The 26,307-nt window shown below is 42.9% G+C and overlaps 2 protein-coding genes across 2 annotated transcripts in view; one reads left to right on the forward strand and one right to left on the reverse strand.

The window, feature by feature from the left end:
* Nucleotides 1-5,502: 5,502 nt before the first annotated feature.
* Klb (klotho beta) overlaps nt 5,503-26,307 on the forward strand; it is a 31,462-nt gene continuing 10,657 nt past the window's right edge. Inside the window, exon 1 of the mRNA XM_027390748.2 lies at nt 5,503-6,255. Coding sequence (XP_027246549.1) covers nt 5,518-6,255 — 738 coding nt within the window. The 5' untranslated portion in view covers nt 5,503-5,517. The remainder of the gene's footprint in view (nt 6,256-26,307) is intronic.
* LOC100752794 (60S acidic ribosomal protein P2-like) lies at nt 16,700-17,099 on the reverse strand. Its single transcript, XM_035453382.1, is given in 2 exon segments — nt 16,700-16,834; nt 16,836-17,099. Coding segments are annotated over 2 exon segments (351 nt in total). The 3' UTR covers nt 16,700-16,747.

The following is a 26,307-nucleotide window of genomic DNA, read 5'->3' on the forward strand; positions in this document are numbered from 1 at the left end:
TGTGTGTGTGTGTGTGTGTCTTTCACATGTTTGCTGGTGCCCTGGGATACCAGAAGAAGGCATTAGATTCCCTGGAACTGGAATTACAGACAGTTGTGAGCTGTCTGACAAGAGTGCTGGGAACTGAACTTGAATCTTCTGGAGAAGCAGCAAACCCTCTTAACTGCTGAGCCGTCTTGCCAGCCCCAAACAGTCCTAACGTTCATGAGTGGAGGAGTGGATAAATAAGATGTGTTGTACACCTACAATGTGACACTTAGTCATAAACAGGACAGGGAAATCAAGCACAGTTGTGCTCACCTGTAATCCCAGCCTTTGGGAGCTGAAGGCAAGCTGGTAAGAAATCAGAGGCCAGCTTGGACTGTATAGTGAGTTTGAAGCCAGCCTGGACAATATCATAACCTCATCTCCAAAACAAACTTAAACATGAAAGCTAAGCATAGTTTCCTGCCTTGATAGTCCCAGTTTCCCAGATACTCTTGGGAGTGCTGAGGCAGGAGGATTGCCTGAGTCTAGGAGTCTAGGAATTTGAGGCTTGTCTGGGCCTCAAAAACAGGAGCAGCAGTAACAAAAACAATAATCATGCATCAACCCTTTGGGACCATGCTAAATTAAATAAACTAGATACAAAGTGGAAGTGCCCCATTATCCTGCTAATATAAAGTTCATGGAGTGGTCAGATTTATACACAAAAACTAGAGTGATGGTTGCCACGGGCTGGAGTGGGGAGGGGCAGGGGTTACTCACTGGGTAAAGAGTGGAGCTGGGGATGATGAAGAGATTTGGGGGTAGATGTTGATATGGTTGGTTGGTTGATTTTTTGTTTGTTTTTGTTTTTTATATTTTTGGTTGTGAGCCTAGCCTTTAACGGCTGAGCTGTCCCTCCAGCCCATTTGTTTTTGTTTTTTGTTTTGCGAGACAGGGTTTCTCTGTAGCTTTGGAGGCTGTCCTGGAACTAGCTCTTGTAGACCAGGCTGGTCTTGAACTCACAGAGATCCGCCTGCCTCTGCCTCTGCCTCCCGAGTGCTGGGATTAAAGTCGTGCACCACCAACGCCCGGCTGGTTGGTTGGCTTTTAGAGACACAGTTTCTCTGTGTAGCTCTGGCTGTCCTGGAACTCACTCTGTGGACCAGACTGGCCTTGAACTCACAGAAATCCGCCTGCCTCTAGATGTTGGTGTTTTTTGGCAGGGTGTTTGCTGAGATTTTATTGAGTCTATAGATCAAATTCCATAGAAAATTAGCTATTTTATTTTGCTGCTATTTCATAATAAATGTTCTTTTTTATCTATGTAACTGGACTATCATTCCATTTATATAGATCTTATTGCTGGTGTTTTAGAAACAAGGTCTCACGTAGCTGACCGAGTGTCTGAGGGTGACCTTGAACTCCTGATCCTCCTGCGTTACCCGCCAATTTCTGGGTCTACAGGAATGCACCACCACATCTAGCTTGTAGCATCTTTAAAGTCTTTTCATTAGAGTTTTGTGGTCTCCCTTGTAGAGAAAGTACTTATCTTTCTCCACCTTAAAATTGAGTTAGGCCGGGAAGGTGGTGGTGCGTGCCTTTAATTCCAGCACTCGGGAGGCAGAGGCAGGCGGATCTCTGTGAGTTCAAGACCAGCCTGGTCTACAAGAGCTAGTTCCAGGACAGCCTCCAAAGCCACAGAGAAAGCCTGTCTCCAAAAACAAACAAACAACAACAACAAAAAAGAGTATAAATGTAGCTAGTCTCTTGATTAAATTCAAGCTCATCAATAGTGGTTCTCCCCAATCTCTACCTCCCATACACTGGAGTTTGGGGGGATGGGGCAGGGACTGCCATGCCCACCTGGCATTTATGTGAGTTCTAGGAATCCAAACTCTGGTCCTCATTCTTGCTGCCTACACAGCAAACACTCAGCTACTGAGCCACCTCCCTGGATTGATTTCTTTTTTTTTTTTTTTAAAGATTTTATTTATTTATTATGTATACAACATTCTGCTTCCATGTATATCTGCACACCACAAGAGGGCACCAGATCTCATAAGGGATGGTTGTGAGCCACCATGTGGTTGCTGGGGATTGAATTCAGGACCTCTGGAAGAGCAGTCAGTGCTCTTAACCTCTGAGCCATCTCTCCAGCCCTGGATTGGTTTCTTAAAGATTATTTTATTTAAGACAAAGCCTCATGTAACTAAATCTGGCCTCAAACACACTAGTAACAGAGAATGGCCTTGAACTTATTATTATTATTTTAAGATTTATTAATATAATTTATGTATGCTCTATCTGCATGTACACCTGAATGCCAGAAGAGGACATCAGATCCCATTATAGGTGGTTGTGAGCCACCATGTGGTTGTTGGGAACTGAACTCAGGTCCTTTGGAAGAGCAGCCAGTGTTCTTAACTGTTGAGCCATCTCTGCCTAGGATAGGCTTTTCAACTTTTTAAGTTTTATTGCTGGAGTACAAGAAAGCACTGGCCATAATGTCACATGGGCTACTTAGCAAAATCCTGTCTCAGAAAAAGAGAAAAACTGCTCTACTCATTAACTAACAGCAGTCATGGTTGCCTGCACAAGACCAGCACAAGAGCCAGGCATGGTGGTGTATGCCTTTAGTCCTAGCACTCAAGATGTAGGCATATCTCTGTGAGTTCCTAGCCAGTTTGATCTATGTCGTGAGTTCCGGGACATCCAGTGCTACATAGTGAGACCCTGTGTCAAAAATCAAGCACAGTGGTGCTGGAGAGATGGCTCTGCAATTAAGAGCACTGACTGCTCTTCCAGAAGATCCAGGTTCAATTGCCAACACTCACATGATAGCTCACAACTGTCTATAACTCCAGTTCTAGAGATCTGACACCTTCATGCAGACATACATGCACATAAAATACCAATGCACATAAAATAAAAACAAATAAATTATTTTTAAAAAAACAAGCAAAAAAGACCTACACAAGATCAATCCAGTCAATTTTCTAGCATGACAGGGGAGCTACTGACTGTTGGTGACTTCTGAGGTTGAATCAGTTTTCTTTAAGGCGTGGCCCTTCTAGGTTGACCACACTCCAGCGGATGGCCCAACACCCATACTCAAATTGGACTCAGTAGATACCTGGGAATTCAAAGTCAGCACCATCTATCTAATAAGTTCTGGGGTAGCCTGTCTCAAAAAGAAAAAAAAAAAAAGGCTCACAAAGTTGGAAAGGAGTGGGAAATTGGGTGATGGATCTGAGAGAAATTAGAGGGAGGGATGGGGGTGAATACATCAAAATACCTTTTATACATATGTGAAATTCTCAAAAAAAAGAGAAAAATAATTGAGTCATGGTTAACTTGAAGAATTATTGCACCCAGTGATGGTGGCACACACCTTTAATCCCAGCATTCGGAAAGCAGAGACAGGAGGATCTCTATGAGTTCAAGCCTAGCCTGGTCTACAGAGTTCCAGGACAGCCAGGGCTACACAGAGAAATCCTGTCTCCAAAAAACAAAACAAAACAAAAACCACAGACATGAGCTAGATAAAGGGAGAATCATAACCAATGGTGAGAGTGCACCTAGGAAAAACATGGAGGCTAAACTGGGTGTGGACAGCTAGCTCAGGTCAAGCCAAAGAGAAGTGTGCTTCAAGCAGTCTCAAATGATGGTAAGGGAAACCCAAACCAAGTCAGAGCAGATCTTTCAATACTGCCTCTGAGTATCACTTACTGGACTCATTCCCTTCCTCATAAAAATGTTTATTCCCTGGGGAGGCTGAGGCAGCACAAATAGATGACAAATGCTAGGTTAACATGGGCTACACAGCAAAACCCTGTCTGTAATCTCAGCACCTTGAGGCTGAGGCAGGAAGAGCTCCAGAGTCCTAGGTCAGCCTGGACTATAGAATAAGAACCTGTCTCAGGATAGTTTTTAATTTAAATTTATCGAGCATTTACTATGTGTCAATCTCTGGTCAAAGTGCCTTAGATGTGGTAGGTAACTCTACCCATGCTTCTTGGGCTTTTTGTTTTATTTGATTTTCTTGTTGTTTTCTAGTCAGGATCTCACTATGGAGACCAGGCTAGACTTGAACTCACTATGGAAACCACTTGCTTCTGCCTCTCAAGCACTTCGATTAAGGATGTGAACAACCACACCCAACTTATGCTACTTCTTACATAACAAGAAACTGTAGTTCAGAATTGAGTTCTAGAATAGCCAGGGCTATGTAGTGAGACCTTGTCTGAAAAAATGTTTTTTAATGAGGCAGCTTGCTAGGCCTGGTGATGTAGGCCTGAGGCAGGGGAATTGCCACAAGTTCAAGGAGGACACTACATATCAAGTTCTTAGGCAACATAATGAGCCCCTGCTGTAAAATAAAAGCAAAAAGAGGACTAGAGCTATAGCCCGGTGGTGGAGCATTTATTTAGCCTGCACACGTCCTGGGTTTGATCCCTAGTATTGCCAAAAGAAATTAAATCCAACAATCCTCAAACTCAAATTATCTCCCACTCTCAGTGTCATGTAGCCCTGGGCTGACTTCAAATTCCATTTGTAGCCAAGAAGGACCTTGAACTTCTGATCCTCTGGCCACCGCCTCCTCAGGGCTCCCTTCATACTGAACCTAGCTGCTTGGTTTTCAGTTCTTTGAGATGGAGTTTTGCTCTATAGCCAAAATGGCTTTGAATTATGTAGTCCTTAAACTCATAGCAATCCTCCTGCTCCAGCCTCCCAACTGCAGGAGATATAGGCATGAGCCACCATGTTCAACTAAATTTTCTTTTTTGTTTGTTTGTTTAGTTTTTGAGACAGGAATTCTTTGTGTAGCCCCGGCTGTCCTAGAACCAGCTCTGTAGACCAGGCAGGCCTCAAACTCACAGAGATCCACCTGCCTCTGCCTTCCAAGTGCTGGGATTAAAGGCGTGTACTACCAGTGCCTGGCTCAACTAAGTTTTCTTAAAATAGATGGCATTTACTAAGATTATTCTTAGGTGTGTATGTTTTGGGATAAAGTGTAACATCCTACCTTTAATTATTTATTTCTGGCTATTGATTTGTATGTAAAATTGCTTTTCCTAAAATTGGAGATAATAAAATTACCACTCCCAGACTCTAAAAATAGAAAAGAAGATTCTTTATTCAATAAAGTTCAAAACGTTCAGAAAAGATCTACGGCCATGTGAAAGGCTACACAGACAATGCCACTCTTGGGCATTGTTTCTGTATGTTTATTTAACACATTCAAATTAGTGTCAGATATGCATTTCCACCTATCTCATTTTCCTCATCCCAAGAAGATGACACGTGTTGTTGACTGCAACGAGGCCACCTCCCTCAAATTGCGTGGCTCTCATGACCCATCCTAAGTCTCCCAGTCCAGGCTAATCATTGACAGGGCTTTACAATCACAGGCTTTTTTGCTGGAGCGCTGATAAAGTCAGTCCAGCAGTTAGCAGCAAATGAAGGCAGGCAGGCAGTGCAGCCGGGTCTCCAGGGAATGAATGGATTTTCTTCAGCTCTGATGAAAGAAACACACGCTCTAAGAAAACAATGTCCAACAGGGCACTGCAAAGATCTGTCGTGCTGTCAGCGTTTGTTCTGCTGCGAGCTGTTACCGGATTGTCTGGAGACGGGAAAGCGATATGGGATAAAAAACAGTACGTGAGTCCGGTGAATGCAAGTCAGCTGTTTCTCTATGACACTTTCCCTAAAAACTTTTTCTGGGGTGTTGGAACTGGAGCATTTCAAGTGGAAGGGAATTGGCAGGCAGACGGAAGAGGACCCTCGATTTGGGATCGTTTCATCTACACACACCTGAGAGATGTCAGCATCACAGAGAAATCCGCCGACAGTTACATTTTTCTGGAAAAAGATTTGTTGGCTCTGGATTTTTTAGGAGTTTCTTTTTATCAGTTCTCAATCTCCTGGCCACGGTTGTTCCCCAATGGAACAGTAGCATCCGTGAATGCAAAAGGTCTCCAATACTACAACAAACTTCTGGACTCGCTGATACTTAGGAATATTGAGCCCGTTGTTACCTTATACCATTGGGATTTGCCTTTGGCGCTACAGGAAGACTATGGGGGTTGGAAAAATGCAACTATGATAGATCTCTTCAATGACTATGCCACATACTGCTTCCAGACCTTTGGAGACCGTGTCAAGTATTGGATTACAATTCACAACCCTTACCTGGTTGCTTGGCATGGGTTTGCCACAGGTATGCATGCGCCAGGAGAGACGGGAAATTTAACAGCTGTCTACATTGTGGGACACAACCTGATCAAGGTACTGTACAGCTGGCTTCTCACAAGAGCTTTAGAACACAGGAGTGGGGGTTAGAAGAAACACTCTGCTTAAGGAGTAGGGTAGTAAAAACCAACATCATTTTATGTTAACTCACAAATTCTGTCCTTGAATTTTGTTTAAAGTAGGATATGTTTCATCTTCCAAAGCTGGTATTAATATGTTAGTGTAGTCAGTTTCCTTCACAGCTGGAACTTAAGGCCATTTTTAAAAATCTATAGTTCTAGTATATAATGTAGCTCTAGTATATAGTATATTTATAGTATATAGTATAGCTAAAGTAATGTGAAAGTAAGAGCCTGGTTTTATCCTAGGGGAAAGCAGCTCTTTACACACTGAGAGATTGGGTTTCTTTTCTGACAATGCATCCTGATTCCAGAATAATGTTAATGCACAGTTATTCTCAATTCAGATGAGTTGCTTTTGTTCTTAGCAGTACTTATCAATAGTAAGGGGTAGCTAACCTGTGCATATTAAATACAGAAAATGAAATGATTTTCAGTCCACATTTGGCATGACTTGTGTCACATAACAAAACAGGTAGGAGCTAAATGAAACCAATAATACAGAAATTGGGAATACTAGGCCCTGCTGAGATATTTAAAACAATGTGTTTCAGAAGTCAAACTTTATGCTGGGAAATGTTCCTTGTATTAAAACAATAATGAAAGTGGAAGAAAAATAATAGCTCCTACTGGGTACCACAGGTATGGGAAGCACTTTTCGTGTAACACGTTTGACCCTCATAACAACCATGAAATGGGCCCTCATTTTTACTACTCCCATTTTAAAGATGGGGGAACTGAAACTCAATGAGATTCAATATCTTTGCCATTAAAAAAAAATCTTGCCATGTTTCAGAATAAAATTCAGCAGCCATGAACCTGAGCTGCATGATTGGCAACATAAATAAATGTTCTTTGCTTTAAATCATTTTATTAAGAGTAAGCTAGGGACGGCCTCATGGGAAGCTAACATCTGAAATCAGACACAACTTGTTGGATAAATAGTTCACTTGAGAAAAATAAATTACTCTAAATACTTGTTACATTTTTAAGATGAAAAAAATTATAAATAACATTTTATAATGTGCTCGGGGAAACATTTAACTTCTAAGGCATCAAAATTTCAAATATGTGAAAACAGAAAAAGTGCCCAGGAACATAAAACTTCTCCATCTAGCCCTTCTTTTCATTGGATTTTTTGAGTTCGTGTAAATATATATATCTTATATATTTAGTTCGATGGTTTTGGTCACACCTTCCCTTGGCAAGAAACAGATTGCATTATGCTTTCAAGGTCTTTTGTTGCATGCAAAATAGCTTTTTTAAAGTGATATTTGTGTGTTTTCCCTTTTCCTCTATTTCATCAACCAGACTTCTTGTTTTTTAAATTTTTTTCTATTGCATTTATGCCTGACTGAGTGTGTGTGTGTGTGCACGTGTGTGTGAAAATGTGTGCTCACACCAGTCCTGTGCACGTGCCCTAGTACACTTGTGGAGGTCAGAGGACAACTTACAGGAGTCAGTTCTCTCCTCCCACCATGTGGGTCCTGGGGAACAAACTCAGGTCATCAGGCTTGACTGTAAGTGCCCTGAGCCACTGAGCCACTGAGCCATCTCAGAAGGTTTTATTTTGAAATGATCATGTTTCCCCAAGTCTCTTCTCTGATGTCCTTATGATTTCTAAACCACTAGCCTAAATAAGGTCTAAGTAGTCCCCTGAAATCAATCAGACAGTGAAATTCGTGGCACAGCCCAATGACCTATTGCACCAAAGAGAAATCTGGCAAGGCTTTGGTAACCTGGAGTGAACTTATTCCCTGCGTCTCTCTCTGCCTTTTCTTTAACATAAAAGAGATTGTTTGACATTTTATGCTACAACAGAGCATTTTACCTTCTTTTTTCTCTTCTTGACCCAAAAGAAGCATTCTTTAGAGTTAGTTCAAAAACATATATTAAATTAAAGCTAACTTAAAACTCAAGTGTTATGTGATCTGAGGATGCTTTATTCTCTACTTCTCGGAGGTTTTGAAAAACCATGTAACTGCTAAGTCATTCTAGTTCTAGACTGATCTTGAAAAGTTTATCTTAATTTTAAATGTCCTGGTTTAGGGACTGCCCAGCTCACTACATACGAACCTGAAATTTGGGCTTTTGTTTGTTTGTTTGTTTTGTTTTTAAGATGAAGCCTCATACAGCCCAGTCTGGCCTTGAATTTGTTATATTTGCTATACATCTGGGGATGGCCTTGAAATTCTTACCCTTCTACCTCACCTCTGTGCCTTGGCTAGAGGCAGGAACTGCCATTCCTGGTTTATGTAGTTTTGGAGATCAAACCTAATATTTTGTGCATAACTAGAACTCCCAATTGAGTCACATCTCCAGCCATGATTTGGCTTAGACTCTGTTATTGAAGATAATTTACAGTTCCTTAAAGAAAGTTTATACCTCTGGCGTGAATTTCCCATAATCTCACCTACAAAGGATGTTCTGTTCTGAGTTGTTAATAGTGTTTGGAGCGGAATAAGGGTGAGTTTTGTGCTTATCCATTATTAAGCATCTAATTAGATTAAATCTTGAATGTAATTGTCACAACAGCTTTACAAGATAGCAATTATCATGCCCATTTGACAGAATAATATTTGAAATATGCATCATGTTGCTTTCCTGAATAAAATATATTGGTGACTTCCCAAAGCTTTTGGGCTAACATCTTAATTTGTCACCCAGCCCTTCAAACATAACCCCCGCCTTCACATCAGCCTACTTGCTGGCCACTCTCTCATCCTGCTATCATGTCACACAACATGATGTGTTGTTGGTAGTGGCCCAGGTTTACCTTGCTAGTCCTCTGCACCAAGCCCTCCTACCATGTTCTATCCAGATAAAATGCCTTCCAAAGCCCTGCTTTTCCCATCCAATGTTATGAAAAACTTCTTGCTTTAGACCGTTACCCAATCAGAGGTAACTGTCCCTTCTGCAGTCTCACAGCAGTCTTATCATCTGATCCTTTTTTTTTTTTTTATGTGCATTGGTGTTTTGTCTTCATGTGTCTCTGTGTGAGGGTGCTGAACTTACAGACAGTTGCAAGCTTCCATGGGTCAGGGAGGAGGGGGGACTGATCCCTGGTCCTCTGGAGGAGCAACCAGTGCTCTTAACCTATGACTGAGCCATCTCTCCAGCCCCTGATCAGTTAGACTAAGAGTTCCTACAGAGACTTTCTTTGTTGCTGCTGTTTTTGTTTGCTTGCTTCTTTTTTTTTTTTTTTTTTTTTTTTTTTTTTTTTTTTTTTTTTTTTTTTTTTCGAGACAGGGTTTTTCTGTGTAGCTTTTGGAGCCTATCCTGGCACTCACTCTGGAGACCAGGCTGGCCTTGAACTCACAGCGATCGGCCTGCCTCTGCCTCCCGAGTGCTGGGATTAAAGGCGTGCGCCACCAACGCCAGGCTGTTTGCTTGCTTCTTTAGTTTTGTGTTTTTAAATCGTGTTTATTTAGTTTGAGATGGAGAGGCATACTGAGGCACAGGTGTGTGGGTCTTAGGGATGGAACTCGGGTCCTCAGGCTTGGTGGGAAGTAGTTTTCCCTGATGAGCCATCTCACCTGCACTGTTTGCTTGCTTTTTGGTTTCATGTTTCCAGCACCTAACACAGAACGTTTGGCACGTGTTAGAGTATAGATGTCCATTGAGAGAATACTTCCGGGTTCTAACTTAATCTCTGTAATCAAAGAGCCAACTCCAAGCTCATTCTTCCTGCCTCATTGTGTTGTCACTTATTCTTGAAATATTGCCGATATTAATCTGGTGGTGTATTGGTGAGGATGTGTTGGCTGCAAGTAACAAATTGAATTTAAGTTGCCTTTAAGCAAAAAAGAGCAATTTCCTGGCTGACTAAGCAGGGATAATGGACCCAGCATCTAGGATGCCCTCAGAGGGTCCTTACCTCCCTCCCTCACCTCCGTTCCTTCTTATAGGTTGATGTTGGTTTCTCCTCTTTAGAAGAAGGATTTTTAGCTGGGCTTGAAGGCATGTACCTTTAATCCTAATGTTCAGGAAATCCATCTTTGTGAATTTGAGGTCTTCTCCTTCTACTCGAGTTCCAGGCCAACCAGGGCAACAGCAAAACCCTGTGGCAAAATTTAAAGTTCAGCAGTTCAATGGGCTTGGCAATACATGCCCAATGTACCAACCTCAGCACTCACAAACTGGAAGCAGGAAGATTTTGAGTTCTAGGCCAGCCTGCATTACATAGTAAGAACCTGTCTATAAATAAATAAATAAATAAATAAATAAATAGGACTAGTAGGATGGCTCAACTAATAAGGCACCTGCTGCCAAGCCTGGTGACCTGGTGGAAGGAGAGAAGCTCCCGTGAGGTCTGTGGCATGCACCCATCACCCCCAATACACACACATACATATGCCTACAAAATGAATAAGATAAAATTTTCAAAATAAGTAAGTTAAGTTTCATAGATAGTTGACCTGCTTAGGTGGTACCCTTCTTTCTTTGATCACCAGAGCTAAAAGAGTTCATATTAGTCAAGGCAATAATGGCATTCATTTTTCATTCTATTTTTTGTGGGGCAGGGTTAGGGACAGGGTTTCTCTGTGGCTTTGGAGGCTGTCCTGGAACTAGCTCTTGTAGACCCAGCTGGTCCCGAACCAAAGAGATATGCCTGCCTCTGCCTTCCGAGTGCTGGGATCAAAGGTGTGTGCCACCACTGCCAGGCAAAAATTATTTATTTTATGTGCATTGGTATTTTGCCTGCATGTGTATCTGTGTGAATGTATTGGATCCCCAGGGATTTGAGTTACAATTGTGAGCTGCGATATGGGTGCTCGGAATTGAACCCAGGTCCTCTGGAAGAGCAGCCAGTGCTCTTAACCTCTGAGCCATCTCTCTGGCTACTTTTAAATCCATAAATACGAATGATAATCTAAGTTTGTAAATTTGCCCCTGAAAGTGGAGCACCTGAGAGCCTCTGAGTAATAGTCCCAAGGGTTGGGAGTGTGAGTTTGCTTATGAAGCAGTCATCCATTCACTTCATTACTCCACAAAGCACTGAGGGCGTCCATGTTAGCTGTGACCATCGTGTGGCTTTGAAATGTTATCTTTCATAGACATACGCTGTTGACACAGTGTGAAGATTTCTCAACCTCAGAGCTGTTGACATTTGGGACTGGGCAACTTTCTGTTACAATAGACTATCCTGCATAGTCTACGATGTTCATCAACAGCCATGGATCTCCCTACTCAATCAAATTCCTCAGCTTGAACCCAGCCCTGCTTCTGGCTTGTGACAACCCAAGTGTCTTTAGACATTGCCAAATGTCCCACAGCAGTCAAGAGTCATTCCCTTTCCTCCAATTCTCAAAAGCCAGTGACTTCTATCTATACTGGACAAGTGGTCAGATGAAACATGGCTAAGTTGAAGGGTATAAAGACAACATTGCCTCCAGGAGATTTTCATTGGATCTCTAAGGTGCACGGATAACTTCAAAGTTAACTTGTATGCTAGGAAGACACAATACTTTAAGAGATATTTTTACGAGGGGACTGGAGAGGTGGGTTGGTGGTTGACAGCACATGTTGGTCTTGTAACGGACCTGAGTTCAATTCCTAGCACCCATGTTAGGTGATTCCCAATTGCCTGTAACTCCAACTCCAGGAGATCCAATGCCCTCTTCTGAACTGTGAGGGCACCTCCACTCATGCACTTAGACAAAAATACACATATACCAGAATTTAAAAAATAAATCTTAGAAAAAAGTTTATAGCCATGCAGTGGTGGTGCATGCCTTTAATCCCAGCACTTGGGAGGCAGAGGCAGGCAGATCTCTGTGAGTTCGAGACCAGCCTGGTCTATAAGAGCTAGTTCCAGGACAGCCTCCAAAGCCACAGAGAAACCCTGTCTCGAAAACAAAACAAAACAAAAAGTTTATAAAAGCTGCTATAAACCTGATGATGGTGACACACAACTTTTAACCCCAGAACTTAGCAGGCAGAGGCAGGAGGATCTCTGTGAGTTTGAGGCCAGCCTGGTCTACATAGTAGCCAAGACAGCCACGGCTACTTAGCAAGACCCAGGACATCTAGGACTACATAGAGAGGCCTTGTCTCAAAAAAAAAAAAGTATTATGTGTGTGTTTGAGATGGACTCACATGCTGGACTCAAGCGTAAAGGTCAGAGGTCTACTACTATGTGGGTCTCTAGCTCAAACTCATACCCTCAGTCTTCACAACAAGCCCCTTTGCCCACTGAGCCATCTGACCCTAAATTCATGTTAAATGAACTTTACACTACAGTCTTCAAAACATGGTTTTCTATAAAATGCAAGCAACCTATGTCAACACTTTTTTGTATGCCACACACAAATGCTGACACGCTTTCTGACATTCCTTAGGGATTCAAGAGATTGCCTCACGCTGTGAAAGAGGCACTTAGGGCACGATATGTTGGGAAACTCTACTCTAGGTCAAGCCTTTACTGTCTGGTTCCTGAGCTTGGGATAAGTCTGTTTTCCTCCTTGTTTTTCCACCTCTTTGAGGACTTAGCCGAACTATTTCTTTGCATCGCTAGTTAGAGAAGCTCACATAATGCTAGGCACATGTTCGGTGTATGACAGGGAAATAAATAGAATATTTTAATGAGTTTTTGTTTAAATTTTAGCACTTTTTATTTTATTTGCTTCTTTATTTTTATTTTACCTTAGTGAGGGAGAGGTTGAGACAGGGCTTTACTATGTAGCTCTGGCTATCCTGGAACTCAGTGCATAGACCAAGCTAGCCTTGAAATCCCAGAGACCACCTGTGTCTGCCTCCCCAGTGCTTGGATTAAAGGCAAGTACCACCATGCCTAGCTGTTAACTTTTTATTTTTGTGTGTGGTGGGATATGCCTGTAATGCCTCTGAAGTAGAGGCAGAAGAATCAAGAGTTCAGGGTTATCAACTGCATAGCTAGCCTGAGCTACATAAGACCCTGTCTCAAAAAGCCAAATAAATAAAAAACTAAAAAACAAAACAAACCGGGAGGTGGTGGCGCACACCTTTAATCCCAGCACTTGGGAGGCAGAGGCAGGCTGATCTCTGTGAGTTCGAGACCAGCGTGGTCTACAAGAGCTAGTTCCAGGACAGCCTCCAAAGCCACAGAGAAACCCTGTCTCGAAAAACCAAAAAACAAAACAAAACTCATCCTATGGAGAGCCTGAAGAGGTTGCTGAGTGGTTAAGAGCACTACAGCTCTTGCAGAGGACTGGGTTTAATAACTAACAACTCCCAGGAACTCCAACTGGATCCCATGGCTTCTTATGGCCTCCTCAGGCAGACTTATGGCATGTCCACATACACACAGACACATAAATACAAATAAGATAAACCTTAAAATGTTTAAGTGAACAAGGCTCTGGGTTTGATCCCCAGCATCCCCACACACACACACACACACACACACACACAAATTTTTTTAAACAGCCTGGGTTATAAAAGTTGAGTGGAGAGGGAGAGGGAGAGGGAGAGGGAAAGTACATGTGAAAATATTAATAATTTAATAAAAAAAAAGAAAAAAAATACATAACCAAAAAAAAAAAAAAAGTTGAGTGGAGTGTCAATGAGCATTCATCATGCTCTTTTTTGTTTTTTTTTTGTTGTTGTTTTTTTCAAGACAGGGTTTCTCTGTGTAGCTTTGTAGACCAGGCTGGCCTCAAATTCACAGAGACCCTTCTGTCTCTGCCTTGGAGTACTGTGGTTAAAGATTAGCCCTGGGACTAGAGAGATGGCTCAGAGGCTAAGAGCATTGGCCTGAGTTCAATTTCCATCAAACACATGGCAGCTCACAACCACCTATAATGAGATCTAATGCCCTCTTCTGGCAGGCAGATCAGGATGGAAGGTGAGAACAGAATCTGAAAGTTGTCCTCTGACCTCCTGCTTGTGCTGTGGCTTGTGGGCTCCCCTCCTTCAAATCATAACATCCAGAAAAGGAAGAGGAGGAGGGGAGGGAGGGAGGCAGGAAAGGAAGGAGGAAGAGAGGGAAAGGGAAGGGGGAGGGGAGGGGAGGGGAGGAGAGGGGAGGAGAGGGGAGGAATGAGTACAGTTTTTCCTTCCATCATATGGTTTCCAGGGATTGAACTCAGACATTCTCGCTACAAGCACTTTTACAAGTTTAGCCATCCCATCTCCCAACCTTTTTTATTTATTTTCTTTTGTTGCATTTATTGTTTCAAGCAGGGTTTCTCTATGAAGGTGAGGCTGGTTTCCAACCCCAAATCCTCCTGCCTCTGCCTCCCAAGTGCTGGAATCTCGGGTGTGTGTTTCCATGCCTGGCTTCATAGTTAGCATTACTCTGAGATGCTTTAAATCAAACTTAAATAACTGATAGAACTGCTTGTGGAAAATTGTCAAAGAAGGTTTCTACATCCACAATACCCTGTTATTTCTAAGAGTCACAGACTTGAAGGGTAAAAATGGCCCTCTAAAACCTTCAAGAGAATAATATTGACTTTTTCTAACCATTAGGTAGAAAAAGTTAAACTTCAGTGAATGATTAACAGGAGTTTCAATAAATGTAATTATAAATGATCATAGAATAACATTGCAGTCAGTTCTAAACAGCTTTGAACATGCATACGTGGAGAATACACTAGCCAGAAGTAAAAACTACTATAAGTAATGGAAATGGCAAAGAGTGGTTTGAAAACATGACTTGAGGGTAACGTTACTATGTTCCATGAAATCTTAGAGAAAAAAAAATCTACATTAGGCTAGGTGTAGTGCACACCTTTAATCCCAGCTCTAGGAAGGCAGAGACAGGAAGATCTCTGTGACTTAGAGGCCAGCCAGGACTTGGTAGTGATACCCTGTCTCAAAACAAACAGCAACAATAAAAAAGCCTATAGAACCTAAAGGTGATGATACACACCTTTAATCCCAGCACTCAGGAGGCAGAGACAGATAGCTGAGTTGGAGGCCAGCCTGGTCTATAGATCAAGTTCCCGGATGGCCAGAGAGAGCTGTTACACAGAAAAGCCCTGTCTCAAAAAGACAAACAAACAAATAAACAAACAAAATCCCCCCAAAATAGGGGCTTGCTAACCCAAGCTGGACTACAATGGGAGATTCTTCTGGGTCAGCCTGCTGGGATTACAGGTGTGTGCCACCAAACCTGCTTATCTGAGCTTTTGAACTATAAAAACAATGCATTTTATTGTTAAACCAAGCTGCACTGAAACACATTAAGTTAGAGGCAAAAGGTATCTTGTCTCTTTACCCCTTGATCCCATACACAAAACGTAGCAATGTGATCAATGTCCAAAAGTTTTTGCATGTAAACATAAATTTATCTACAGTATTCTGTTTTTTTACAAAAGCTAAATCATATTATTACATTTAATTTCAGTTATTTTTATTTGATTTTTTGAGACAAAGTCTCACACTATGTAGACCAGGCTGGCCTCAAACTCATGGAGACTCTGCTTCCAGAGTGCCACCACATTTTTTTTTCTTAATTTAAGACATGTCTCTGTTCCCCAGGCTATTGTCACTATGTAGCCAAGGCTGACCTTGAACTTCTAACTCCCTAACTCCTCAGTGCTGAGATTACACGTGGTTCTGTAGTACTAAGAGACCAACGCTAGAGCTGAGTAAGCTGGGCAAGCCGGGCAAGCCAGGCAAGCAATCTAACAACGGAGCAAATCCTCAACCCTAGGTTCTCTGTTTTGATTTGGTTCTTCAGATCATATTGGAAAGGTAGGAATATAGGCACATTCTTCTCTCATCTACTTATTTCTGTTAGCTACCAGAGCCCTCCAACCCCCAAAGGCTTATATGCTAGTCACTTTTTTCTAAATGTCTATCTACAATGGTGCCCTACATTTTAAAAATAAATATTTGTTGGCAGGCGTGATAGTACACTCCATTGGTCCCAGCACCAAGAAGCAGTAGATCTCTGTGAATTCATGGCCAGCCTGGTCTACATAGGGAATTCCAGGATAGTCTGGGCTACATAGTGAGACCCTGTCTCAAAGAAAAACATTTATATAAACTTACTTTTGCTGATGTATGTATAACTTTAAGGAAAAGCAAAACAGAAGGCAACCCTATGGGTTCTCCACATGATTGGGTCCTAAGGAGGTCCCCAGCTGGTAAAGCAGGATGAAGGTTCAGTCAAAGCTTTGATTCTTGGATGGATGGCTTTTGTGTTTCTTAGAGGCTCTCTTTGTGTGTCATTCCTCACGTTTATGCCATATCCATATGTTCCCCTTGCGTTTTCACAGCCTGTGCAATCACCTTCCTTTCTCAGAGACAAAAGTACATTTCAAAGACAATAAGTTTGCACGATACCCTGGTAATGACAGTGAACTAGAAACTGCAGGGCTTCTATCTGGCTCTAGCCTTATCACTGAGACTTGGTTAAGTTGTTTATCTTTTTTTTTCCAAGATACATAAAAAGGCTTTATTTGCAGGGGAACAGGAATTTAATCAAACAAGCCAAATCCCATGTCATCATCTGACTCTTTGGACTCTTCCTTCTTCTAGTCTTTCTTCTCCTTTGCTGCGGCGGGGGGAAGAACTAGCAGTAGGAGCTGCAGAGCCAGGGGCAGCAGAAACAGTCACAGAGCCACCAGCAGCAGGCACACTAGCAAGCTTGCCAACACCCTGGGTGATGACATCCTCAATGTTTTTTTCATTCAGCTCACTGATGACCTTGTTGAGCCGGTCATCATCCACCTCAATGCCCACGCTGTCTAGTATCTTCTTAATGTCTTTGGTGCTAGGAGAGGAGTTGCTCCCAAGAGCGTCAAGCAAGAAAGAGGCGATGTAGTGCATGTTGGCTGCTGCGGACAGGCCTCACGAGTGCGACAAGTTGTTTATCTGTTTTTGTTTGTTTGTTTGTTTTTCGAGACAGGGTTTCTCTGTGTAGCTTTGGAGCCTATCCTGGCACTGGCTCTGGAGACCAGGCTGGGCTCGAACTTACAGAGATCTGCCTGCCTCTGCCTCCTGAGTGCTGGGATTAAAGGCGTGTGCCACCAACGCCCGGCTGTTTATCTTTTTTTCTTTCAGCATCTTCATCGATAATGGGAAAAAATAATACTTACCAGGTATAGAACTGCATGCCTTTAGTCCAAGCTGATCTCTGTGAATTCCAGGCCAGCCTCATCTACATATCGAGTTCCAGCCAGCCAAAGCTATATAATGAAACCCTTTCTCAAAAAACAAAACAAAAATTTAATTAAGTAAAATATTTTCCAAATGTCAGGCAACAGCCAAGAGCTGAAGCAATATAACCTAGGCTCAATTCATTTGGTGAGTGAGACAGGGTATTTAGTTTCTCCACCCCCTTGGTTTCCCTGTCCTCTAAAATGGGGATGATTATGCCTGCTCCATAGGACTTAACTGAGTTTAAGTGAGAGAATAGGGGCAGGAAGATGGCGCAATGGTTAAAGCACTTGATAAACAGATGTCTCCATGGTTAACGCACTTGCCACAGAAGTAAAGACAGACACAGGGACTGTTAGAGCAAGCTGGCCAGCAAGACTGGCCGTATCGGTGAACGCTGAGACCTTGCCTACACACTCAGAAACTCACACAGTTGTGCTCTCACACATGTAAAATATGCACTCAAACGTACGCAAACACGCACGCACACACCTGCGCGCGCGCGCATGCACACACACACACACACACACACACAGAGAGAGAAAGAGATAGAGATTAGAGAGAGATAGATATATATAGAGAGATAGAGAGAGAGAGATAGAGAGAGAGCATAAATAAATGGGAAGCACAAGTAAAGCACCTGGAACATTTGGTGGTACAAATGTGTTCTTGCTATTTATATTATTATATTTCCCCTGTTCTTAATGTCACCACTATTCCATCTGATGATGAAAGTAGTCACCTCTAGGAAAGTGTATTTTTCTTGGTCCGAGGGTGGTGCTATCCTAAATGCTATGCAGGCACCGCATCCCTGTGCTTTGTATCTGACACTGATGTTGGCATAAAGACCACAGTCTTCTGGGAAAGGCAGTTAATGCAGGAGTGCCCTGAGGGATTCCCGTGGCCTCTGTCACCCCTAAGGAAAATGTCCAGTGCCACCATTACTGGTTCTAGGGAAGAGGCACAGGGATTTCCCCATCAGTATTACGTGCTATGCCAGGTGCTTGGCAAACACATGGCTTTCCAGTTCGGGGTGGGAGGATTTGCTGGCAGGTCCTCTATGAGTTTTCTAGAGAGTTCTGAATTCCAGAAACACATAGAGATGCAAAGCTGGAAAAGTGGTACCATCTTTCCAGGATGACGTAATAGCCAAGTATAGCCAAAGTGGCACACACCCGTAATTGCATCATTCAGAAGGATGCAGAGTTATTTGCAGTTTGTTCTTTCAGGGTTTGGGACTTCCTTGCTGTTGTTTTGAGACAGGGTCTCATTCAGCATTACTTGGCCTAGAACTCACAGTGTGATCAAGGTTGACCGTGAGCTTCAGATCTTCCTGAGTCTTGAGTGCTGTTGGGATTATAGATGTGCCACCACACCCAATGTATGCCTGCTGATGATTGAATTTAGTGTTTCTAGCATTCTAGGCAACCCTTGACAACTTTGGTGCAATCTACGGCCCTCTGTCTGCTTTGCAATAGTTCTGGGGGTGTTTAGTTTCAGCTCGTTATAGTGAGGGAAACAACTAAGGACTCTAAGGGTGAAATGATTTGTCAAGGTCATAAACCTCAGTCACAGGAGAACCAGAAACAGAGCCCAGATTTCTTGCGTTCAGAACCAGGGTCATTTCACCAGCAGGAGAATGTAAGTGAGAGACATGTTCATATCATGCTCAAGGATAATTTCCCTGCATACAGAGCTGTCAAAGTTTGGCAGCCAATGGTCAAAGAACATTCATAGCAATGTGCAAAATGTGTGGAAAGTGATAAGGGAATATTAGAAGCAATTCTTAAAGATAAGCTGTCCAGGGTTGGAGAGATGGCTTAGTGAGTAAAGGCATCTGCTACCAAGCCTGATGACCTGAGCTCAATCCCCAGGACCCACTTGGTTCAAAGAGAAAAAACCCATGTGTTTATGAGTACATACACTTAAGTGCCCCCCCACACACAAATACATAAATGTGTGGTTTGTCTGAATACATGTCTATATAACACTTGATTGTCTGGTGCCAGAAAAAGGCATCAGATTCCCTAGAACTAGAATTATAGATGGCTAAGAACCAACATGTAGGTACTGGGAATTAACCTGAGTCCTTTGGAAAAGCAGCCAGTGCTCATAAACTCTGAGCCATCTCTCTAGTTCCAATAAATTTAATATTTTTTAATTAAAAATAGTCAGCCCGCCTTTAATCCCAGCACTTGGGGAGGCAGAGGCAGGTGGATCTCTATGAGTTCGAGAATAGCCTGGTCTACAGAGCAAGTTCCAGGATAACCTCCAAAGCCACAGAGAAACCTTGTCTGGAAAAAAAAAAATAGTCAGCTAGGCATTGTCTTTAATCCCAGCACTCAGAAGGCAGAGGCTGGCAGGTCTCTGTGAGTTCAAGGCCAGCATGGTCTACGGAATGAGTTCCAGGACAGCCAGGGCTACACAGAGAAACCTTGTCTCAAAAAAACAACAACAAAGTCACTTTGTTCCTGTTACTGGACAAGAAAGAATTCAAATAAATTAAAAGCCAGTTAACTGCACACACAAAGCCAGTTACTGAAGCCTTGCTTATGACAAATAAAAGAGAAATACAAGCTGACTTCTATCAAAAGATAGGGCTGACCAAGGAAGGCACAAGTCAGGAATTGTCACAGTGTTTCCATAGTTATCGAGATTACAACACAGAAAATGTTTAAACTGATGTCAGCTGGGAAATACTTTCTAACAGGTGGAAGGAAACACAAAAATACGAAAACATTTTGTTATGTTATGTTATGACTTTATTTGCTTGCTTGCTTTCTAGTGTCTTGAGCTAGAGTCTCAATACACAGCCAGGCCAGTCCTGAACTCATTATGTATCCCAAACTGGCCTCAAGCTTATATTCATCCTCCTGCCTCAAGCCTCCAGAGTGCTGAGATTATAGGTGTGTGCCACTACACATAGTGACTTCGATATTTTAAAGTAAAATTTAAGTTTTTAATTTTGTTCTCTATTCAATAGCTTTAACAATCAGCAAATTCACAAACCACATGAAAATATTTTTTTAAAGATTTCTTTATTTATTATGAAAGACCCCTGGAGACTCAGGCCCCCAGGATCTCAGCCCAGGACCACGGCCACCCCAATCACCATGCAGAGGCAAAAGCTTGATGCAGACTGCACAAGGCTTTATTGTAGTTGTTTAACGAGCTAATCCCATGTTAGCTCAGGCCTTTCATCCATCCACCAAGGCAGGTGGCTGGGAAAAGACACTGTGAAGCGTCTGCACAGAGATCTTATAGGGCAGCATAAGGGGAGTGTCTAGGGGTATGCACAGGCTCAGGATTGGTGTGCTTCCAGGCTTGGAGGGTTTGCCCTGTGTTGATTGGTCAACTGGTTGTTATGGCCCATAGGCCCTCCCAGGGTGGTTGCTATGCTCTGCGTGTCATTGCTGTGTACTTGACTGTAAAGCACACCCAGAGCCGTAAAGCATAGCACCACCAGCTAACTTCTAATTGGTTCCATGACACGAGGCAGGTATCTGACCTCCTAGTGACCAAGACAAAGTCAGGGCAAGCATGTGTTCGGCTGTTATGGCTGCCAAAATGGGGAGCTGGTCCCTTCAATTATGTATACAGTATTCTGCCTCCATGTGTCCCTGCATGCCAGAAGAGGACACCTGACCTCATTACAGATGGTTGTGACCAACCACGTGGTTGCTGGGAATTAAACTCAAGACCCCTGGAAGAGCAGTCAGTGCTCTTAACCTCTGAGCCATTTCTCCAGCCCATCATGAAGATATTTCAACCAATATGTAACTGAAATCAGGCAGATTTGGAAAATTGACTTTCTATTTTTTCTTTTTTAAATGTATTATTATTATTATTATTATTATTATTATTATTATTATTGAGATAGGATCTCACTGTGTAGGCCTGACTCACCTGGAACTCTCTACACAGACCAGGCTGGCCTTGAACCCACAAAGATCCACCTGTCTCTGCCTCCCAAGTGATGTTATTAAAGGTATGCACAATCTCACACCTGTCCCTGGAAAATTGAGTATCTTTTGCTTATTCTTCATTTTCATGCATGTAAACAAAATATCTTGATATACCCATCCATCCCCCAATCTTCCCTTCCACTCTGCCCAGACACCCTAAACAGGAGGAAAATTAACTTTTCAAATGATCAGGGGTCCCTTAATGCCTTCCAATGATGGTCAGGTTCATCATCTGCCTTCAAGCCATTCTTCCCACCAGCATCCTCCACGTCATTCTGATCCTTAATTTCTTCATCTCTGTTTTATTATCGTAGTTGCTTCCTACCACCCATCAAATTTATTAGCCTGAACTTCTAAGGAATTAAAAAGGTCAGCCTGTTGGACACGGGAGGGACCTGAATAGGGATGAGATTTTGGGACCCCTACTGTCTCTCAAGGATATTGAGTCCCAAGATCTGACTCTAAAGGAAAAGGCAGCTAGCTAGGTTCCTGTCAAGCTACTGAGTCTAAAGAACAAAGGTTGACGCACCCTTCAATCAATCATTCCAAAGGTAGATGGCCTTGGACAAGTTAGAAGGTAACCTTGGGAAACCATAGGAGGTTGTGCAAGGGTCCTGGCTGCAGGCCCATTTGCATCATCCAACGGATCCTTCTGTGTATCCTCCATTCACACATCTGCAAGATTTGGGTCCATCTCAGAGCAAAACTTTTTCCCTGTTATTTGACAGAGTCAAATCATAGCCATAAGTGATGCTGGGAGAACCTCCCCCATGTTCTCCAATGAGACGTATCTTTGCCTTCAGTCAGAGCCACGATAACCTGAGATACCTTGATAGCTTATGCAAACAGCAGCAAGGGAGCAAGACCCAGGGTGGAGCACGAAGGTCACCTTGGGCTATGAAAACCCCTGAGTATCCAGAAATCCAGGTATTTAATGTGTTGCAAAGGTGAAAACCTACTGCCTCTATGCTGGCCTGCATCCTATGCTTTATGCTGATGTGACCAAGATTTTATCACACCTATTCAATAGAGGGCTTCTTTGAAGAAACTGGTCTCCCTGCTCTCCCATTAGGCTGGTTAATTCCTCTTAGTTTTTCTTTAAATTGTTCATGTGTTTATTTATTGGGGGAGGGGTTGTGTTTGTTACAACTGACACGTGAGATCAGAAAACACCTTTCAGGAGTTGGTTCTCCCCTTCATGTAGCCCAGGTGAACCTTGAACTCCTGATTCTCCTGTCTCTACCTCCCAAGTGCCCCCACGCTTGGCTCTGGCTAGTTCCTATTGGGATTTGTTCATGCATTGATCTTGATTGTGTCTGTCACACTGTCCCTATAGTGTTGGTGGCGGTTCTATGGTGAGGTGACTGACTAACAGCTCACGCTTGTGCAGTGTGCTCCTCTGTGCCAATTGCTGCGTTTTCTATTCTTTTTCGATTTTTGGGTTTTTTTTTTTTTTTTTTTTGGTGGGGGTTTCAAGACAGGGTTTCTCTGTGGCTTTAGAGGCTGTCCTGGAACTCGCTCTTGTAGACCAGGCTGGTGGCTAACTCACAGAGATCCTCTGCCTCCCGAGTGCTGGGATTAAAGGCGTGCGCCACCAATGCCCAGATTTACTTCTTTTTTTTTTTTTTTTTTTTGATTGCTGCATTATCTAATGATGAAAGTACTAGAACTGTGAAAAAACTAAGTGATGGCAATCAGGGTGGGATGCGATGTCCCCTTTTGAGTCTGTCATGCACAGCTGTAAACAAAACTATCCTCAAAACTTTCCACAGTGATCCTAGCCTCAGAATAACTGAGTAAGGTGAGGCTTCAGACCCTTCTTTCATTCTTTGATAATTTCACACAATACGTTTTAATATTCCTTCCCACCTCCCAACTCCTCCCAGATGCCTTCCCCATCCAACTTCATTCCAACTCTTTCTTTCTCTCAAAAAACAAAAACTAAAGGGAAATCCACTAAGAAACATGGAGTCTAATTTGTTTTGGCTAACTTCTGAGCTTGAGGCCTGCATGGGAGTGTGGCTGGTATACCCAGTGTTGCTCCATAGAAGAAAACGGATTTCCCTCCTCCTGGCATCTGTTATTTACAAATAGCTGCTTGACGAGGGTGGAACTTTGGTCCCCACTCCTCCTCCTCCATGATGAGACTTTGGTCTGGCTTGATCTTGTGTAGGTCCCCTGTCTCTGTGAGTCCATGATAACTACTAGCAAAGACCCACCACTGGACAAGCTAGAAAGTGACAGACTTTGGAGTGCTCAGCCCTAAAAGGGATGTCTTTAACATACACACACACACACACACACACACACACACACCCTCAAGGCTCATGGATCTATGCAGAAGAAGAACGAGGAAAGTTGGAAGAGCCAGGGGTGGCAGACCATTTTAAGGAAACAGCATTTTCCAGACACAAAAGACAGATAGATGCACATAGGAACTCACAGAGACTGCAGCCAGCTGAGACCATTTAAGGCAGGCCACCTTGGTCTTCCCTGGCTCCTTGAAGAAGCTGCAGCCTCAACCTGAAGGCAAGAGAGGAGGCTAGAGCGTAAGCCCTTTTCTTTTTCTTTTTCTTTTCTTTTTAATTTCTTTTTTTAAATTTAGAAACAATCATTTTACATATCAATTCCCCCTTCACTCTCATCCTCCCTTGCCCCCTACCAACTCGCCCATCCACCCCCCCACCTACTCCCCAAGGATAGTGAGGCCTTCTATGAGGGATCATCAAAGTCTGTCACATCATTTGGGGGAGGGCCTAGGCCCTCCTCCGTGTATCTGGGCTGCAATAGTATCCCTCCATAGGGAATGGGCTCCCAAAGTCCATTTGTGCACTAGGGATAAACACTGGCTCCACTGTTAGAGGTCGCATAGACTGCCCAGGCCTCCTAACTGGCACCCACTTTCAGAGGGTTTGGTTCAGTCCAATGCTGGTTCCCCAGCTTTACAACTGGGGTCCCTGTGCTCTCACTAGGTCAGGTCAACTGTTTCTGCCGGTTTCTCCAGCACAGTCTTGACCCCTTTGCTCATCCCTCCTCCCTCTCTACAACTGGTTTCTAGGAGTATGACTCAGTGCTTAGCTGTGGGTACCTGCTTCTGCTTCCATCAGCTACTGAGAGGAAAGCATCACGAAGATCCTTGTGCTTGTTAGCACGTCATTAATCCCAGCAGCGGCAGGCAGGCAGATCTCTGTGAATTTGAAGCCAGCATGATCTACATAGTGAGTTCTGGGACAGTCAAATCTACATAATGAGACTCTGTCTCAAAAATAAATAAAAAATAAATTAAGCCCTGGAGTTGCATATGGCAGTCCACACACCTCTAACCCCAATACTTGAGAGGTTGGAATATAAAGATTTTAGTTCAGAGGCTAGACTGGGGTACATTGTGAGTCCTAGTCTCAGAAGAAAGGAAATAGGATGACTTGGACATTTGAGTGCTAAGTTGATCCAGGATCCTGCAATGAAAGCACAGAGAGAAAAGGAGAGGGGTAATATCGCAAAATGTCTTCTTCTAGAAAATTTCTCCAGGAATGATTTAATTAGCTTTTTTTTTTTTGTATAAACTTGGTTGGCACTACTTTTGAAATCCTCACCATTTACATCAATGCTTGCTTACCCCACCCCAAGATTAATAAAACATACTTGGGTCTACAGGGTTTATCAATCGTGAATCCATTGTTCACAACTGGTTGTTTTTGAACTAGCAGAAGGCAGTCATAGATGGTTCATCCTGGTAGAAAACATATCCAATGAGTGGAATCAAGGCTAAAGAACAAAACTGGAAATAGGCCACAGATGAAAAATAATAATGGCATAGTGGGACACACCTTTTACCTAAGTGCTCAGGAGGCAGAGGCAAGTGAATCTCTGTGAGTTTGAGCCTGGCCTGTTCTATATAGTGAGTTCCAGGCCATCGAAAGTTCCACATAGTGAGATGCTTGCTGTCTCAACAAACAAACAATAACAAGCAATAGAGGGTTATATATTTGTTTTCTTAAAACACTCAAGCTGGAGAAACGGAGAGAAATGAAGAGAGGGATTGAACTCAGGGCTTCTTGAAGAACAGCCAAAGCTCTTAATCTTTGAGCCGTATCTCCAGCCCCACACACCTTTTCTTATCCTTCCTAGTAAAAACCTTCTCAAGAGCCTGATTCTAAGCCTGCTTCAGCCCTAGAATAAGTGCTCAGTAAATATCTATTAAGTAGATCTGAAACTACAAGAGAACACAACTGACAATGTGAAATAATAATAATAGGGGATGGAGAGATGGCTCAGTGGTTAAGAGTGCTGACTGCTCTTTCAGAGGTCCTGAGCTCAATTCCCAGCATTATGGTGGCTCACAACCATCCATAATGAGATCTGGCGTGGTGTACAGACATACATGCAGGCAGAACACTGTATACATAATAAATAAATAAGTGTTTAAAAAATAATAATAACAATAGGAGCAGCTAAGGCTGATACAAAGCTTAACCCCTGCCAGGTACTGTTCCAAATTCCTCCCCTTTGGTTTCTTGAGCAAGGGTGTCTCTGTGTAGCCCTGGCTGTCCTGGAACTCCCTCTGTAGACCAGGCTGGCCTCGAACTTATAGAGATCTGCTTGTCTCTGTTTCCTGAGTGCTGGGATTACAGGCACCCACTACCACGGCCCAGCTGTTCTAAAGTTATTTACAGTGTTAATCCAACCCTCACAACATCCCCTTCGTGGACTCTACTGTCATCCATTTACAGACTATGCAGCCTGCACTGTCCTGGACTTCTACATTAGGACCAAAGTCGGGGGCTGAGGAAATATCTCAGTTAGCAAACTGCTTCCCACACAAGCACGAGGACTTGAATTTAATTACCAGAACTCATGGAGAAAAGATGGGTGTTGGGGCCATCTAAATGACTCATCGGGTAAATGATGACTTG

The sequence above is a fragment of the Cricetulus griseus genome (assembly GCF_003668045.3).
Source record: "Cricetulus griseus strain 17A/GY chromosome 1 unlocalized genomic scaffold, alternate assembly CriGri-PICRH-1.0 chr1_1, whole genome shotgun sequence".
Taxonomy (NCBI): domain Eukaryota; kingdom Metazoa; phylum Chordata; class Mammalia; order Rodentia; family Cricetidae; genus Cricetulus; species Cricetulus griseus.